This window comes from Danio aesculapii, chromosome 21 (genome assembly GCF_903798145.1).
Source record: "Danio aesculapii chromosome 21, fDanAes4.1, whole genome shotgun sequence".
Taxonomy (NCBI): Eukaryota; Metazoa; Chordata; class Actinopteri; order Cypriniformes; family Danionidae; genus Danio; species Danio aesculapii.
Window position 1 is genome coordinate 37533083 of NC_079455.1, and position 20260 is coordinate 37553342.

The 20260-nt window shown below is 34.5% G+C and overlaps 1 protein-coding gene across 1 annotated transcript; it reads right to left on the reverse strand.

Moving 5' to 3' along the window:
• Positions 1-7676: 7676 nt before the first annotated feature.
• On the reverse strand, positions 7677-17280 carry crhbp (corticotropin releasing hormone binding protein). The gene is made up of 7 exons (XM_056447011.1): positions 17134-17280; positions 14935-15028; positions 14560-14717; positions 10997-11207; positions 10647-10789; positions 8539-8656; positions 7677-8214 (listed from the first exon to the last, which is right to left on the reverse strand). The coding sequence occupies exons 1-7, from the start codon at positions 17218-17220 to the stop codon at positions 8060-8062; spliced, it is 966 nt and encodes a 321-aa protein (XP_056302986.1). The 5' UTR covers positions 17221-17280; the 3' UTR covers positions 7677-8059.
• Between the last annotated feature and the right edge of the window lie 2980 nt (positions 17281-20260).

The following is a 20260-nucleotide window of genomic DNA, read 5'->3' on the forward strand; positions in this document are numbered from 1 at the left end:
AACTGTATACGGCTATATGAAGGAAGAATAATGAGTAGGGATGTGATGTGATTATGGATGTGATTCCTACCAGTAAATGCATTTCATGTTGAATACGAGTGAAAGCGTGGTGAAATATTAATGAGTGCTGTTTATCCGTTAGGAAAATTGACTGAAATTACCATCTAATCATTTTTCCATATTTCAATCTTATAATATTTCATATCAGGCCGTTTGTTTTGTTCATTTCTGCACTGATCAACATTGATCTGCTTTGTGCTCTGACTGCAGTCTCGGTTCATCCGTAATTTCTCTCAATAGTTTAAGCCAGGGCTATTCAATTGGCGGCCCACGGGCCACATGCAGCCCAGAATCAACCTCCAAGTGGCCCAGCCCATGGTTCTGCCCATAGATAATAAATTAATATATATTATTTATAAATTGCTATTTAATATAATTTTATATATATATATATATAAAATATATTTAAAATATACTAAACAATATGTATTTTGACTGCTTTCTTTAATAACACAATACTTGTACTTTTACTTTCAGTATTTGAGTAGTAAATTTTGAAATAAACTACTTGCAATACTTAAGTACAAAAAAATGTTGAATACTTTAGCACTTCCACTTAAGTATGGTGCTTAAAGAGCACTTCTACTTCTACTCAAGTCACTTTTTTGATAGAGCACTTGTACTTTTATAAGTCTGGGATTCTAATACTTTATACATCTCTGGGGCTACCTTAGATTCTGTTAATTCAGCTGTTTTTGTATGCACCTTTTGGTCTGAAAACTGACCAAAGTTAAGAGAGAAACAACGAAAAAAATTTGTGTTTTTCAATAAATTTGTTTGTGTTGGTTTTAAAATGTGTCATTACAAAGCCGCTAAAATGACTGGCCCAGCTAACCTTCTTGGTTTGACAATCTGGCCCAACTGAATTTGTAATTGAATCGCCCTGGTTAAAGCCTATAATGCATATTGTATTTTTTTAAATAGATTGATTTATTCAATAGATAGCCTCATTTCAGTTGTCAAGTTTTGTAAAAAATCTATGTATGAGAAAGTCTGACCTCTCTGATTTATGTTTGGTGACGATGTCTGTGGGAGTCAAAATTAAAGTTCACATTTTCGCTTATAATATATTTTTATATTGTCAGTTGTATTTAAAGAAAAGTTATGCTGAGTCAAAAGAGTATATATACAATTATGTTTGGCTTTAGTCATATTATTTAAAATATTTACTTTTTTGGCAGGGCAAGTAAAAATCTGAACCACTGGCCTGATCGGGCCAGTAGAAAAAGATCCTTAGCCTTGGGTATCAGTGTTTCCTCTAGGATATTTTCCAGCTGTGGCGGCAAGCCTTTTTACACAGATCTACTAACTACCTGTGGTGTTTTTTCAATGACAAATGTCGTGAGCGCAATATTAGAAGTCGAGATCGCATTTATGTAATAGCCTACGAGCATGCAAATCTCTTTGCTTGCGTGCCGACTTCCTCTGCACGTGCACAAAACTTCTTGTACGCCCCCTCAAATATACGCTGCTCAAGTGCAGATCTTCTTGAGCGCTCTCAAATAAACAGTGCTGAAGTGTGATTTAGTGTGTTTATGTAACGAGTATGTCTCCAACATTTATTATATTTGCTAGGAATATTTATGAATGTCTCCAATAAACCTACAGAGCGGTATTAATACCTCCTGAAGTAAAGTGAAACGGCTTTAAGTCGTGTTTGCTGGCCTCACGCATCACGCACCTGTCAGTCAGTCAGCACGTAACCTTAAAGGGTTAAACAAATGACGCACAGCACTACTACTGTTACAGAAAAGTTTGCGCTGTTATAATTCACTTACCTTTTAAGACGTTTTAGTGCGATTATCCAACACAATCTCACGGCAATTCATAACTTTTTGATTTAGTGGCTAATTCGTACGAATTCGTACGATTTGCTCATCGCCCAATGACTGTTGGGTTTAGGGGTGGGGTTAGGTGCCACACCTCCTTTTTAAAATCGTACAATTTCGTACGACTGAACTCGTACGAATTCGTACGAATTAGCCACTAAACTGACAAAGCGTAAAATACTTACGTTTTCTCGTGAGATCAGGCTGGATTATCACCCGCTATTAAAAAAAACTTGACTGAATGTTTTGAATGAAAAGCTGTAATGTAACTGTGGCGGGATCAATTTTGACGTGGCGCCCCGCCATGAAGAATGAATGTAGCGGAAACCATGGGTAAAGATTAGCTGGGTATGGATTACATTTTTGAACAAATTATGTTATATAGATTATAATCCATAATCACATCAATCTTGGCAAAGTCATGATGTGCCAAGCACCCTTCCTAAGCTAAAATGAGTAATGGGATGGCCTGCAGTTTAGCAAACATCAAGTAATAATTAATTTAAACATATAGTATAGTTCAACCACAAATAAATATGTTGACTCCAAAACTTCAAGCTTCTTTCTTCTATTGAACACAATATTCTGAATAATCTGTAAACCTGTAACTATTGACATTCATAGTAGGAAAAACAAATACTAAGAAAGTCAATGGCTACAACATTTTTCTAAATATCGTTTTTTTGTGTTCGGCAGAAAAAAGAAACCCAAACAGGCTCATGACAAGTGAAGGGAGAACTAAAAATGTTCATTTTGGGGTGAACTATCCCTTTAACATGAAACTCTGAACATGAAAAACATCCTCCAATATATCTTATATCATCAAAAACATGTATGCACACTGTTCATAATTTAGCAAATGAGCAATCATCAAACTATTTTAATGCCTCTCATTACTTTAATCCAATTGGACGGCATAAAATCTGAGAAAAAAAAACGTACTCAGTTTTGTCATTTTAAAACTCCTTGATTTGATCACTTGATGTGTTTTTTGCAACACTTTGTGTGTGCGTTGTTGTGAAAGCCAGCTATATTGCTGCCTCATGATGCAACCCTTTCTCGCAACCTCACTTCTTGCTCTTTTTTTTCCTGTTTTTTCCTCTTGCTTATTCTCAGTATTGGGTCCCACGTGAGGCAGTGGTGGTGTAATTTCCACCGTTGGCTGATTTTAGCGCTGATGTGCGCAGTAGGGGACTAGCGCAGCTGTGCTTACCTCTTTGCAAGTCCTGCTGGGATTCTCAGTTCGTTATCAATTATTCTGCTAAACTCTCTCTGGAGCGCGTGGTTCCGACCGAGATAATGTGAGTGCCAACCTTTAATCAAGCGTGAGGCGACCCGTCTCATCAAATCCCACAGAGATGCAATGAGAGTCATAGTTTCACACACAAACACACACGCATGCGTTTCATTCATAAAACATTTGTGGCCAAAGCTAGCGCACAACATGCATCAAATAAATGTGTTTTCTTTAATGTATTAAATTGATATTCTTAGTCAGTGAATTTAACCCTCTACCATATGGCACCATGTTATTTATGTTCATTTCCCTGCCACTGTTTCTTTAAGACCAACGTTCTAATTTTTTTTTTGTTGGAAACAGAAGACCTTAGTTTAGCCAATGATGTGCTTTGGTTAAGTCAAATGACCTGCAGTGTTTCTCTGTGGTGGGATTTCTGACAGGCGTTTATTGTGAGTAATTGCAGAATGCAAATGTAAAGGTCAATAAAAACAAAGGATCAAATTATGTCAGATCCACAAAAAATTCTGAAACATCACCTCCAGTAAGTTATGATGACATATTCACAACTCAAAAAAGATTTTATCAAATAATTTTTTTGTAAATCGATCAAATATGTGTTGCCAAATGGCAACACTGTCCAATAGTGGAACGTGCAATACTGCAATGGGTTAGCTATCTAGCAAGGTTAGCTGAGATCTTTTAAGTTGTAACAATAACATGAATGCTAGTGATATAATGTTGATTAGTCATATTTTAAGGGCATTTGAATTATGGATCAAATCAAATTTTAATGGCAATACTTTTGATTAGATATTTGTGAGGACCACCCTGTTCTATGGTAAGCGAAACAGGAAAAGGACAGAACTGACTCTTCCTACAGATGAAAGTGAGGATGAGATGGGTTTTAGTGACCATGAGAATGATGCAGACTGGATATTTGATAGAGAGTTAGCTCAGAGGAAGATAAGACAGGTGTAGTATAGTATAATATACATAAACATTGTTAGCTAGTAGCTACATTATTCTGATGCATCTGGATATATTAGACTGATTTATTTGTTATAATATTTACTGGAGAAAATATTTATATTTACTGCATGTTGTACACATGATAATACAATATTAGATTTGTTTTCAATGATATCCAACAAGAAAGAATGGAATAAATGAAAGTTATTGGAATATCAGTTGTTGTAAAGTATGTATAATGTGTCATTTATAAGTTCTGTGTTAAAGCAGATAATACTGCAACACCAATAAAATCAAAACAAACAACAAAATTATGAATTATAAGGAAAATTCTAAATAAGATATTTCTAACTTAGATCCTCTATTGGATGTTGTTGCCATATGGCAAAAAAAAATAACTTTTTTTTTTTAATTTGAGAGCGATGCTAATGGTCTAATCTGATTCAATGATCTATGCTAAGCTAAGCTAAATATGCACCTGCCAGACCTAGAGATTGACTGAATATATTACCAAAATGGTAAAACTCTAGTGGAGTTGTAAAACGAGCCTATTTCCCCAAAAAAGGGTGTTGTTCCTTTAATATACATAAAGCAAGACCAATATCTGCACCCTCAAAAATATGTTAAATAGTTTGCTAATGACTTTTGGTAAAGTTTCACGTATCTTACGTCATTTTATGGGACGGTCAGGATGTGGAGGGGACCTTGACGATGCCTGGCGCCTGAACAAGAAAGAGTTGTCTCAGCGTCCTCCTCCATCACAGGACAGATTTGACAGGAAAAGGCAAAGCCAAACTCCTCTGCGGTCCTGATGTGAGCAGTTTGTCAGCGAAGATGACGAGCATCTGCAGTACAAGACTGTGATGATAGAATCGATCAGTTGATTTAACAGTCATTTAATGATTGCTGTCTATTGGATTCAGGTCAGATATCCTCACAGAGATTAATGTTTTTATTATAGGCAATATTGGATACCTGAAATTAATTTACTAGGCATTCACTGTTTAGGGACTTTTTTTTTATTATAACTTATTAATTGTATGAGTGTTGTCTATTAAGTGAAATGGTCATTTACAATATATTTATTAACATGAACAAACAATAAACATTACATTTATTACAGTATTTGATCATGATAGTTAATGAAAATACAGTTCATTGTTAGTTCTAGTTAACTCAGGGTGCATTAACTAATGTTAACAAGGATGCATTTGATATTAATAATGCATTAGTAAATGTTTAACTATGATTAATAAATGCTGTACAAGCATTGTTCATAATTAATTCATATTATTAAATACAGTAATTTAATTTTATTGTAAACTGATTAAAATTGTATGTAAATTATACATATAAAAACTAATAACTCATACTCACTTATGAATTTCAAACACATAGAATAGGGCTGCAATTCCAATCAATATTGTCATAAACACCCACTGGCCACTTTATTAGGTACACCTTACTGGTACCGGGTTGGACCCCCTTTTGCCTTCAGAACTGCCTTAATCCTTTGTGGCATAGATTCAACAAGGTACTGGAAATATTCCTCTGAGATTTTGGTCCGTATTGACATGAGAGCATCACACTGTTGCTGCACACTTGTCAGCTGCACATCCATGATGTGAATCTCCTGTTCCTCCACATCTTAAAGGTGCTCTATTGGATTGAGAGCTGGTGACTGTGGAGGCCATTTGAGTACAGTGAACTCATTGTCATGTTCAAGAAACCAGTCTGAGATGATTCACACTTTATGACATGGCACGTTATCCTGCTTTAAGTAGCCTTGGGTACACTGTGGTCTTAAAGGAATGGACATGGTCAGCACCAAACCTCAGGTAGGCTGTGGCATTGACCCGGTGCTCAATTGGCACTAATGGACCCAAAGTGTGCCAATAAAATATCCCCCACATCATTACATCACCACCACCACCAGCCTGAACCGTTAATACAAGGCAGGATGGATCCATGCTTTCATGTTGTTGACGCCAAATTTTGACCCTACCAGCCGAATGTTGCAGCAGAAATCGAGACTCATCAGACCAGGAAATGTTTTTCCAATCTACAATTGTCCAATTTTGGTGAGCCTGTGTGAATTATAGCCTCAGTTTCCTGTTCTTAGCTGACAGGAGTGGCACCCGGTGTGGTTTTCTGCTGCTGTAGCTCATTCGCCTCAAGGTTGGACATGGTGTGTGTTCAGAGATGTTCTGCTGCCGACCTCAGTTCAGTTGTAATGACTGGTTATTTGAGTTACTGTTGCCTTTCTATCAGCTCAAACCAGTCTGCCATTCACTTCTGACCTCTGGCATCAACAAGGCATTTGCTCCCACAGAACTGCCTATCACTGGATATTTTCTCTTTTTTAGACCGTTCTCTGTAAATCCTAGAGATGGTTGTGTGTGAAAATCCCAGTAGATCAGCAGTTTCTGAATTACTCAGACCAGCCTGTTAGGCAACAACATCGATGCCACGTTCAAAATCACTTAAATCACTTCTCTTCCTCATTCTGATGCTCAGTTTGAACAACAGCAGATCATCTTGACCATGTCTACATGCTTAAATGCATTGAGTTTCTGCCATGTGATTGGCTGATTGGAAATTTGCATAAACAAACAGTTAGACTGGTGTACCTTATAAAGTGGCCGGTGAGTTTAGGCTACTCTTGATATTGTAAATTACTACTGGTAAAAAAGAAATTGATTATACAGCTAGCTTGCACATCCTATATGCCCATGACTTTAGTTTAAAGCTAATTATACAACAACTTTAGTCATAATTTATTGAAACAGCAAAATAAATATCTTACCTACAATCGCTTCAGCACTTTGTTGTGAAGACAGAAATCTTAAGCGCCAAGATTTCAGTTACTGAGCGCGCGCACTCACGGTGACAAATCTAACGCCTCTGATTGGCTCCTGCGTTCATAAGCTCAACAGAAACATATGTGATTGGTTGTACAGCTCAGCGCTAAGAAAAATCTGATGCCGTGTGCGCATGTCCAAACCATTTAACGTAAAAAAGACCGCGAAAACGGCAGTCAATTATTCTCTATAAAATGTGAAGGTGTCTTTATATGCACCCAATTTTATTATGTTGTGCATATTTGCTTATTTTGGTGGCATTTTTGCCTCTAATTCACGATCCTAATTTCAGAAGATTTATTATTAGGTTATGTAGGTCGTGTTGGCATTCAAACAATGTGGTTTGCATTCACTTATTTTAGCTCAAATGTCATAATAACAAAGAAATCACAGGAATGTCGGTAATACAAACATCCAAGAGTGCTTTGACATTTACATGGCGCTCATAAATCAGGGTTGGTATTCTAATGCAATCATTTGTCTTTCGCTTGTCATGACAGAGTAAAAAATTATATATTGTGAGATAATTACATCCTGCTGAAAGTCATGAATTTTAATGGAAACAAAACAAAAAGCATTAAAAAGCATTAAAAACAGTGTGTTAAGTTTTGACCTAATGGAAGATCACAGAGTAATGTGTGACGACTAGTTTGCTTCAGTAAATTAAGATAAATGTCAGGATTTTTGGTGTAAAATTAAAAATTACTATAAACAGAGTTCACTTTGCTCATGTTGACTGATTTTATTAAAAAAGATCTTTAATACAGATTAATAAATAAAGACAATTACATTTTCCGTACATACTGGATTTTAATACTTGTGCAGTACCCCTCATTTCTAACTTGGGCTCTTCAAAATGAAACATGCTGAACCAAAAAAATTAAAAACAGTGATGTGCACCAACACAAGTACATCTTTTATTTAACATCAGCCACAGATCTTACAAGTCAATGATATTAAAAAGAACAGAAGAGTCAAACCAAAAGATGAGGCCAAAAATAAATAATTTTTTATAAGGAAAATATACAATAAGTGCCCAAAGGCTCCAACTCAAGTTAGATTGGCATCCCTCCTAACAAGAGCAGGGAAATGGAGAGATCTTATGCTCTTAAACACACGTCTTCAACACTGTTTCCCTTCATCTGCTGAAGCTCTTGGTGGCCCAGTAGCCGATACTGGAAACTGACTCGATTTACGAACTTCCCGCTCGACACCATTCTGACCACAGTGTTATCACAGCCGACCTTCATTTGAGCTGATGGGAAAAGACATGTGGAGAGTTATACAGTATAGGGTTTTTTTATGGGTTGAAGCAATGATAATGCACAATAGATCATTTCAATGTGGTGATGTCATTGGCCCGTATTCATTTCCAGCTTGTTGTCAAACTATTTCATAACTGTAATAAGAGCCAATTCAATCATAACTTGACGTTAAAACAGCTCTCATAACATTATTTATCCATTTTTTTGGGATTCTCAGAGACTATGTAAATTAAAAATGTAAAACAGGAAATATGTTAGGACCTTTGTTATTGTTTACACCCCTCTAAATGCTCTATAGATAATGCTTTTCTCACCTGGTCCATTAAAGGAGTAGCAGAGATCTGCCATTGGGAACATCTTAGACGTGTCCATGCCGTTGCCACCAAGAAGCTCAACAAAGTCTCCAGAACCAGCGCAGCCGAGAATGGACCGCTGTAAAGATATCCAGACATCTCCAATTCATTAATTCATCAGTGTCTTCATGTGAAACAAGGTATCAGTGCAATTCAGCTCGACTCAATTTGGATGCATATATTGAAAAGTATTGAGTGTGTGCGTAGTTATGTGGTTTTGTCCGCTGGCCAAACTAAACTGTACTTTAATCATATAAACAACTAATTATTTATTTAATTTAATTCAAAACTGTGAATAGTACTGGCGACATGGTGTCTGTGTGGAGTTTGCATGTTCTCCCACGTGTTGACGTGGGTTTCCACCACAGTCCAAAGACATGTGGTATAGATGAATGATTGTGTCTGAGTATGTGTGTTTCCCAGTGATTGGTTGCAGCTTAAAGGGCATCCACTGTGTAAAACAAATGCTGGATAAGTTGGCGGTTCATTCCGCTGTGGTGACCCCTGATGAATAATGGGACTAAGCCGAAGGACAATGAATGTGAATAGTATTTATTGCATGTGTGCGTAGTAATGTCATTTAACTGTACACTCTCAAAAATAAAGGTACGAGAGCCATCACTGAGGTGGTACTTTTTCAAAAGGTACACATTTGCGTACTACTGGGTTCGTATTATTACCTCAAGGGTACATATTAGTATCTAAAAAGTACAAAAGTGTACCTCTTAAAATTCCTAGGTCCAAATATATGTTTTTGAGGTACCAATATGGACCCTTTAAGTACAAATGTGTGTCTTTTGAAAAGGTACTACCCCAGTGACAGCTCTCGTACCTTTATTTCCTAGACTGTACTTTAACCTGCACCTGGATGGAAGACCATATGGGAAAACTAGTTTTTTTTTGGAAGTGGTGTTAGAGAGGCCAGCAGGGGGCGCTCAACCTGCAGTCTGTGTGAGTACTAATGTCCTAGTATAGTGATAGGGACACTATACTGTCAGTGAGCGCCGTCTTTCGGAAGAGACGTTAAACCGAGGTCCTGACTCTCTGTGGTCATTAAAAATCCCATGGCAATTCTCGTAAAGTGTAGGGGTGTAACCCCGGTGTTCTAGCCAAATTCCCTCCATCGGCCCTTACCCATCATTGCCTCCCAATCATCCCCATCCACTCAATTGGCTCTATGACTGTCTCTACACTCCATCTATAGCTGGTGTGTGGTGAGCGCACTGGCATCATCACTGCCATCGCATCATCCAAGTGGATGCTGCACACTGGTGGTGGTGTGGAGAGACCCCCCTCATGATTGTGAAGTGCTCTGGGTGTATGGTCATACACATTACATTACATTATTTGATTCAATTTAAATTTAAATTTTTATGTTTATTTTTTTAAAGACTGTTCTTTATAAATGCAACATTTCTTCGTCATAAATCAAATTTATAGTCACATTGTGTTGACTTTAAGATGTACTTCAACCATATATTCTGAAATGTGTCATTAAGTAGAATGTGTTGAATAATATTATTAAGTAAACAGTCTATTATTTATTCAAAATCAAACAAAAAGCGCTTAGAAGTAGCTTAATATGTGTCGATGCTATTTGGGTAAGGGATTCATCAGAATAAACAGCAAAAGTAAGTCCAAGGCACTCAAAAAATGTGGAAAAAATATAATAAATATATATTTTGTAATATTTTTTTCCACATTTTTCGAGTGCCTTGGACTTACTTTTGCTGTTTATTCTGATATAAATAGGCCTATTAGCCTATTATTTAATATATGTTTGTTCATTTTATTAATTTTAATTAACACTTTATTTCATTTAAAATTGTATTGAAATGTTTTCTTTAATTTCATTTCATTCGACTGTTTTTAGCTGCGTAAATGCAACATTTCTTCATTAAAAATCTAAATTACAATCACTTTTATTGTAAACTAAGATATACTTCAACCATAAACACTGAAAAAAATAGAAAATATGTATTTATCTATTTATTTTTATTCATAATTGGATACTAGTTTATGAAATGCTACTTTCTTGACCTTTTGTCTGTGTATATGTATGTGCTGACCTTGAGATCATTGTGCTGTCCGAGACTGAGCTCTCCAATCTGGATCTCCACTGGATAGATGATGGAGAAGCTGCAGTTCCTGTGCTGCTGAGGAATGATCATGGTGAAACTGCCCTCTGGGGTCTGAGACACAACATTACAGGCTACAAAAACAGAAAGACAGATGGTTAACCCTCACTATCTTACATCTTAAGCTTCGAGCACTTGAGCCATATGTCATCCAGTCCTTCAACTAACACTGTCAGTCCTCTCAACTTTTCCAATTCTATTAGTAATCCAAAGGTCAGCATTTCTACAAAGGTAAATGCATATTTTCCTGTTTACTTGTATTTCTGCTCACGTCCACTTACGGAAGGGATTGATGAGTTTGCGGAATGTCACTGTGAAGCTGCTTCCTGATTGGTGGAGCCTGAAGAACAGCATGGCGACGTTCTGAGAGGAGCGTACGATTGGTCGAGACACTCCAGTTTCGCAGTAATCAGTGTAACGCTCGTACAGAGGGAGAGGATGATCCTGCGAGCTGGGGAACTTCTCGCCCTTCATCACCCAGCCATCAAATACCTTCAAGGTAAAAGAAAAAGTAAATAAAGAAAATAAGTTTTGTTTTTAAAACTTTATTGTATATCCTTGATGAATTAAGTGTATAATTTAATAAAAATAAATAAATAAAGTTCGCATTTAACACCATTTGCAGCTAAATGTAAGTTGTTAATGAAGACTGTAGTTTTTTGGTAATTAGTTGCGCAGCTTTGCAATTTCTGAATGAAAATTGTTTAACTATACTGCATTTAGCACAATTAAATTATTGTATACTTATACTTATGAATGGTATAAAATGCTGGGTTATTTCAATCCAACTTTGGGTCAGATGTAAACAAAACTAAATGTTATTATTAAATAATAAACTAAAGAAATTTTCATGTTCCGTTTTAACCCAGTGGTTGGGTTTGTCTATATCTTTGATCCATAATTGGGCTGAAATAACCATTTTTAGCATTTGCTTTTGACTACACAAAGAATATTAGAGTTTATTTTCCAAACAAACCCTACAATTTCATGTGTTACTACACTGTAAAAAATGATATGATCAATTAGTCTTGACAGCATATGTTTATAGGTCATTGTAACTTTTTAATCTAAGTTAATCTAAAATAATGTTTTAACTTAATTTTATAAGTTATGCAAGCTGTTTTAAGTCAACATTATATTTTATGCAAGCTGTTTTAAGTTTAACATAATATTAGTTCAATGGACTCATAAGGTCAATTTGATTCAGCCTAAAAAATGAGGGCAACCAGGATTTTTTTTACAGTGTAACCACTTTTACACTCTTAAAATAACCCAGCATTATATTTTACTCAACTTTGGGCAAAACTGGGACAATGCCAAAAAATTGAGTTACATTCATTCATTCATTTTCCTTCAGCTTAGTCCCCGATTTATCAGGGGCCGCCACAGTGAAATAAACCACCAACTACTCTGGCATATGTTTTCTGTGGCGGATTAACAAAACTGGGCTACATTATAGCTAGAAAATAAAATTTCCAAAAGTAGCTCGATGATTCGGCCGCAAATGCTGAGTGGTTAAAGCGTCGACACATAACACTGAGGTATTCACGGCGACCAGAGTTTGATTCCCGGCTCGAGGTCCTTTGCCAATCCTTCCCCTTTCTGGGCTCACTACACTTTCCTGTCTGTAATCTCCACTGCCCTGTCCATTAAAGGTGAAAACCAGTGGTGTAGTCCTAAAAAAAGGTGGAGTAATATTACCCAAAGGCTAAGAAACAACGAAAGTCAATGTTTCTTTGGAAAAAATAAACAGGGGGACTAATAATTCAGGGGGCTAATAATTTTGAGTAATAAAACTTCAACTGTATATATGTATGTATGTATATATATATATATATATATATATGTGTGTATATATATATATATATATATATATATGTGTATATATATATATATATATATATATATATATATATATATATATATATATATATATATATATATATATATATATACGTTATATATATATATATATATATATATATATACGTTATATGTTATGTTCAAAATTTCTGTTTAACAGAGAGATTTTTCCAACACATTTCTAAACATAATAGTTTTAATAACTCATTTCTATTAACTGATTTATTTTATCTTTGCCATGATGACAGTAAATAATATTTGACTACATATTTTTCAAGACACTTCTATACAGCTTAAAGTGACATTTAAAGGCTTAACTAGGTTAATTAGGTTAACTAGGCAGGTTAGGGTAATTAGGCAAGTTATTGTATAATGATGGTTTGTTCTGTAGACTATCGGAAAAAAAATATCTTAAAGGAGCTAATAATTTTGACCTTAAAATTGAAAACATTAAAAACTGCTTTTATTCTAGCCGAAATAAAACAAACCAGACTTTCTCCAGAAGAAAAAATATTATCAGACATACTGTGAAGATTTCCTTTCTCAATATACATAATATATACATAATATATACATAACATAAGTTACCTGTAACTATTAACTTCCACAGAAGGAAAACAAATACTATGTAACAAATACTACAAAATATTTTTTCTTCTTTTGTGTTCAACAGTATAAAAAAGACAACAAATAAAGTTTGAGTAAATGATGACATTTTTAATTTTTTTGGGTAAACTATCCATTTAAAAAGAAAAAATATTTAAACGAATTAGTTATTTTAAAGCGAGATCCTAATAATCTTATCCTATTCAATTATTTGTGCTTAGCCAATCCCCGGGTCTGTTGGGGGCACTATTAGCTGAGTATACTAAGCTGTGGTAAAACCCAACTGTTTAACTCTAGGGGACTTACTTGTAAAATAATAAATAAAAAACATTTGGTTTACAGTTAAAGGGAATGTGAATTCGCATAAATTAGGGAAGTTTAATCAGCAAAACAAGTATACCGTGGCCATACGCAATTATTGACACTCAGAAGTCGTAATACCCAAACAGCTCGTGGAAAAAAGTAGGCATACGGAGTACACGTGCATATAGCCCAGACTACACCACTAGTGAAAACCCCCAAAATAATAATTATTAACAAAATAGATAACCCAATGGTTTGTTTTTGTCCATTTTTACCTAAATTTAGGTTGAAATAATGCAGCATTTCTTAGAGTGTCATAACCAATTGTGTATTTTACTCACAGTTTATGACTTGCACACTAAAATATGCATTTATTTATTCTAATTCAAACTTGGGCAAAATATGGACAGACCTAAATGCTAGGTTGAATTTGTAAATACATTTTTTTTTTACATATTTTACACACATTTGCTTTAAAACCACCAAAACATTTGTTTAGAGTGTAGCAAATCCTACACTAAACTCTCCCACTCTCTCATTTCTCAGCTCAGATGAACTCATTTAATTCATTTGACACATATTCCCACTCATTTCAGCCTGACTGGTCAGTTTCAGGTCAGCTGACGATTATAAATGATAATAAATTTCCATTCATTTCACATCCATTCCAATTAATTCGGCACGTTAACTTTAACAATATGCCATATGCAGTTTTCAGTCCTATTAAAAAAATGAATGGACATAAATCATGCACAGAATGCTGAATTAGTCAGCAATGAACAAAGCAATTGCTCTGGAATGATTTGAGCTTAATTAGATTTTTAATTCACTTTCTTTGGAAAGGAATGGCTTTAATCGGTGTAAACAAGGTTGTTGTTGTACGATTTGGCTTCAAATGACATCACACGTGATCTTTTACAGTCCTGGTTTAACCTGGCTTAGTGTACAATTCACAACAACTGCGAAACACACTCACAAACACCCCACTGTTCCCCCCTCCCTCCACATTCACAGTAAAATAAGTCAACTGTTAAATGACTTGATTCAAATGGATTGCATATGAACATTATACCTTTATGAAATCTCCTCCTCTGCAGTCGATGTTGACCGAATCATACTCGATGCTAATAACGTCAGTAGGTTCGCCGATGAAAAACACTGCGCAGTTTAACTGTGGTCGCTCTGCTGTGAATGTAAACTGACCCTCTACGGCCACCATATCCAGACACCCTGAGGAAAATCAAGAGGAGAATGCATTGAAAAAAAGCTGTGCTATTTGAAAACAGCCACACTTTAAATGTTAATCAGTGTGCTACCATATCATTTAGGCTTACAAAAAAATAAATGTGTTTATTAAACCAAATATGAAGTCAGCATGGAGATAGGAATCAGTCATTTGTTATCCATGACGTGGTAAATGAAATCCCAGAGGTGTGCTGTCACTCACTGAGCGCTCGGCGGTACACAAACTCCTCTGGTAACTCTCGCTTTAGTTCAGAGCTCAGCAGAGATAATAATCCTTCCGGGCTGATCTCGTTATCCTGATAAAACAACAAGAAACAGGATGGTGGGTATGAACACGAGGTGCTTGGAATTGAAAATAAGCTATATAAATAAATTGCATTTGAATCAGGGTTGCTCAAGAGATAAACTTTGGATTTTATGATGCAAAAGAGCTTAAATTGTCTCGAAATTTCATTGTAGGATGGGAAAGAATCATACAAAAATATATTGTAATATACAAACATACTGATATGGACAAAAAATTGGATAACACTTGAAAATGCGTTTCAATTAATTTACTAGGTATAGGTAAAATGGTAATTTGGTCATCAAATTTCTTCAAAATTTCCACAATTCAGAAAATGACAATTGTCACTGAAAATCTGGGTTGTTCCACGTAATATTGATTAGTTAAAACATCGGCGTTGTGTTGTTTAAAAATGAATAGAAACAGGTCTGTCCACAGGGCATTTTTTATTATTATTATATACTAAAAATTACATCAAGTGACAATGTCTTTTAGTCAAACCTATTTTTTGGTTTAGTTTTTTTGACATTTTGACGTTTGTTCCAAATTTCAAATTAAATGTTTTCATTAAGAGCAGTATTTTGTGGGGGAAAAAACAATAAAACATTTGCTATTTTGACGAGCTCTAAATTCAGAAGAAATATTTTCAGTGTTAATAAAACTAATTATAATATATTATTATTTATTTAAATTCAAATATTGTTATATTACAACACCTAATAAATCAACCGAAAATTGAGCATTTTCATCTGGTCTCTTCATTATTTTTTCTCCATAGATGTAAATATGTCATTTAAAAAAACGTATGTGTGTTATAAAATGGACACTATAAAAATTACTCTACTTCTGCTACTTCTGACCATTAAAATGATTTTCAATGATCAAACCAGATTGATTTAGTTATAATAAACAACATAGTTTGCCTTTAAATAAAACTTGCTAGTTTAGCAGTTACAGTGCTCGCAGAGCATAATTGAGTACACCCCATTTTGAAGATGAATATTTGTATTCATTTCTCAGTGAATGTTGGCAATGTATTTTGGTGCATTTAAACAAAACCGATTCATTAAACAGATATATTTATTAAAAATAATATTTTAATCACCAAACAAAGATAATACAATTAAATTCAAGCAAAATGTTGCAAAAAAAAAAATTATTACCTCAAAACTTCAAATACATTTTTCAATATTTTTGCTTTTCTTGATTTTTCATCCTTTTAAAATTTGTATTAAATATTTTTCTATAACATAAATTTGGATGTACTAGTTTTTGGACCGTTCTCGTAAGTTATTTTTTATTAGATTAGCTCCAGATATAGCTTCAGTATTGACTAATTTAATGTACATGCGCAAATATATTATTGTATAGCTTCCTATTAAAAATATGAATTTAAAAGATAGATTTGTGAGGGTGTACTCGTATATGCTGAGCACTGTACCTCATTAAACAACTGCTTACCTAACAAAACATGCATTGAAATCACACATACTCCTAAAAGTTCTACATAAACATAATTGATTGGGTAATTTAAGCACAAATTGTGTAAAAATATGGACTTACCCAAACATTGAGTTAAATTTGGTCCTAATAATTTAATAAAAAAATTAACCCAGCAGTTGTGGTGCCTGTTACACCCTGAATTGGGTTGAAATAACCTTTTTGGAGTGCAAGTATTAAAGTTAATTGATGTAAAGTTGGTATATTCGCATATTCATCTCTATAGCGTGTTTACCACGCTATTTTGGATATAGGGTCTGAAATCGGATTCAGGTTTAAAACGACATTAGCACTATTTATTTGACTGCGAACAATGTTATAGCCTACTTTGATAGTCATTGACTGCTAATGTGATTTCCCTACTTAGAATTTGCAAATAATACTTTTCTGAAACTATATTATTAAGGAGAAAGTCAGAATGTGCGGATATAAAACCAACTTTACCTCAATTTAAAGTTATAATATAGCTATAAGCATGTTAAATAGCTACCAAAGCGTTACTACACACACCCACATTGAGCTCAGAGTAAATGACAAACATTTAAAGTTGTATAAAGCCACTGTACTATGTGTGTTTATGTGTGTGTGAGGTGAGCAGGTGTAAATATCTCTCACCTGTATGTCCAGAAAGCGCGCGTGTCCCCGGAGAGCCGTGACGCTCAACAGGAGGAAGCACAGCTGCGCGCGCGAAGTGGCCGACATGTCCGTTCCGTCCGTCCGCCTGGATCTGAGCGAAAATGAGCAGTTTTTCCGCGAGCTCACGAACAGACCGCTGCTTTTATACCCGTCGCGTAAATACAGGAGGGGGGGCTGAACGTGTCGATCAATTCAAGAGAGTCTGAGAGGGAGAGTCAGTAAGGGAGAGAGAGAAAGAGGGTATGACAGAATGTGTGTGGTAGTTTTAGAACAGGTAATTAAATAGATTTGTGAATGCATACATGTACATTGTAACTAAAATGATTCAAAATTAGAGTAAAAGGCACATGGAGCATGGATGAGATAAAAATTCTGACAATATGCAAATGCAGACTAACAGAATGTTTGTGATTAGCTTTAAAACATGTAATCAAATATATTTGTGACATGTACAGTACAAGTTTAAATCGTAAATATAATGATTCAAAATTAAAATAAAAAAGGACATGTATGGTAAACAAATTTGGCTAAGCAAATTGGTAGACTATCACTCAAAAAGAGGCTTCTTTTGCTGCTTGTTCAGTCTACTTATTTGAAATGAGCTGAAGCAACACAATTCTGATTATTTCTTTGGGAAACCTAATTGTTTTATGTTCAATCTATGTAAATTAGTGAGGGTAAGCTGAGGGTTTTGTGTTAAGACAACAAGAATGAATTGTTTGCCACCTTTAAAATAAGCACATGTACACTGTAAAGATTGTTGAATCAACTTAAAATTTTAAGGCCACAGGTTTCAGGATATTTTTGAGTTTACTCAACTCAAAAAAGCTCTGCAGCAAGTTTAACATTGTTTTTGTTTAATTTGCTTTACAATTTTGAGTTTAGTCAACTTTTTTCTTTGCTGTTTAGCAGGCTAAGATAATACATTTGACAAAATGCAGACTCTAAACAAAAAAAATAATAATTTTGCTGTTTGTTCAAACTACTTCAATCCACTTACATTAAAAAAATTATTGAGTTACCTGAATCGATTTTTGTTAAGACAATACAAAGGAATTGTTTGGAATCCCACATGTTTTACGGTGTATGTAACTAGAATTAAGATTCTATGTAACTAGTTTAACTTGAAACTAAATATCAAATGTGGAAATATAATAGCATCATTCATGAATAATAATAATAATAATAAAACGACTAAGACAGTGAATAAAGCTATACTGCTGATAAAAATATCAATAATGTAACAAAATACTATATATAATAAGTATACTAACATAATACTATATATATATATATATATATATATATATATATATATATATATATATATATATATATATATATATATATATATGTATGTATATATATATATAGATATATATATATATATATATATATATATATATATATATATATATATATATATATATATATATATATATATGTATATATATATATGTATATATATATGCACACATACCCATCAGTATATGAGTGTTTGTATGTGTGTGTGCATATATATGTGTGTGTGTGTGTATGTATATATATATATATATATATATATATTAGATTTTATTTTATTTTATTTTAATAGAATATGGTTTAAATAGTTTCAATACTACAAATCTAAAAATAATGTGCATTAGCTCTGACAAGGCTTTCACTGCAGTGGGAGGAATGAACTAATGTCAGATACAGAACAAGACAGTAAGTCATTGAGGTACGATTGGATGCTTAAGGAAAATAAAATAGCAATTTTGCCATTTACACTCTTACAAGTGGTGCTAAGCGGCACTAAAAGTGGTTCTTTATCTTGTAATCATAGGGAAACCACTTTAAGTGCTACACAGCATCTATATATTTAAAGAGGATGCTATATAGCCCCTGAACCACCGCAAAGAACCATTACTTGTGTTCTATACTGTGACTAAACCTAAACTGTCCGTAGTGTATGTGTGTGAATAAGTGTGTATGGATGTTTCCCAGTACTGGGTTGCAGATGGAAGGGCATCCGCTGTGTAAAACATATGCTGGATAAGTTTTCGGTTCATTCCGCTGTGGCGACCCCTGATGAATAAAGGAACTAAGCCGAAGAAAAATGAATGAATGAGTATACCATAGTATGGAAAGTATTCAGACCCCCTTAAATTTTTCATTCTTTGTCAGAAAAACACAGAACTGATGACATTCAGATTTGAAACTGAAATATCACATGGTCCTAATGATTTAAATGATTTTAGCAAATGGCTGCAATATAACAAAGAGTGAAGAATTTAAGGGGGTCTGAATACTTTCCGTACCCACTGTACAGTAGCACTTATATTGGTTCCTCAATGATTATGAACCAATGCACCACTTAGCAAAGTAAATAGCATCACAAAGAACAGCTGAAGAATTTTTTTTTGTGTGTATACTCATGTACTTTTATAATATTAATTGCTTTTATTGTTTGTTTCTTTATGAAAAACATTCACAACAGCATGAAACAACAAAAATGTGAGTAAATAATGTTGTTTTTTTTGTTCTTCCTGTGGGCAAACTAACCTTTTAACACTCATTTGTTATAATATAATGAGGCAGCTGAACTTTTCACTTGCATATTAATATGACTGTCCACTAATTGTCTACGACTGGTGTTATTTTCTCACACCTAGCAGTGAAACGAGTGTGTCAGGTGAGCCGAACAGCAGTGTTTCACCTCACTAAAAACAAATTCACTCCACTTAACCCTGTTTGCTCGCAGCTTAAAGGTCTCGGAGAATTAGAGACGGCGAACGTCACCTCGGGTCAAAAACCTCAATCAGTTTATAGTCTCAAATGGCAAACCGTGTGAATTTACTGTAAGGATGTGGTCATTGTAATTAGCTGAGTTTAGTTACATTGAGGTTCTAGAATCAGATTAAAATCCATACATTTTTTGTGTCCCTTGTTTCGTGACCATTTTAACACATAAGAAACACCCCCTTTTGTGTTAAAATGCTGATCGCTGTGCTTCAGTTTGTTGCTCATTCAGAAACATGCATTTATCTGTGACGTCAGGAGATTGTGGAAAACTTCAGGTGACTCATTTTTGCTGTACTTCAGTAAGTGCTCTTGTTAAATGGAA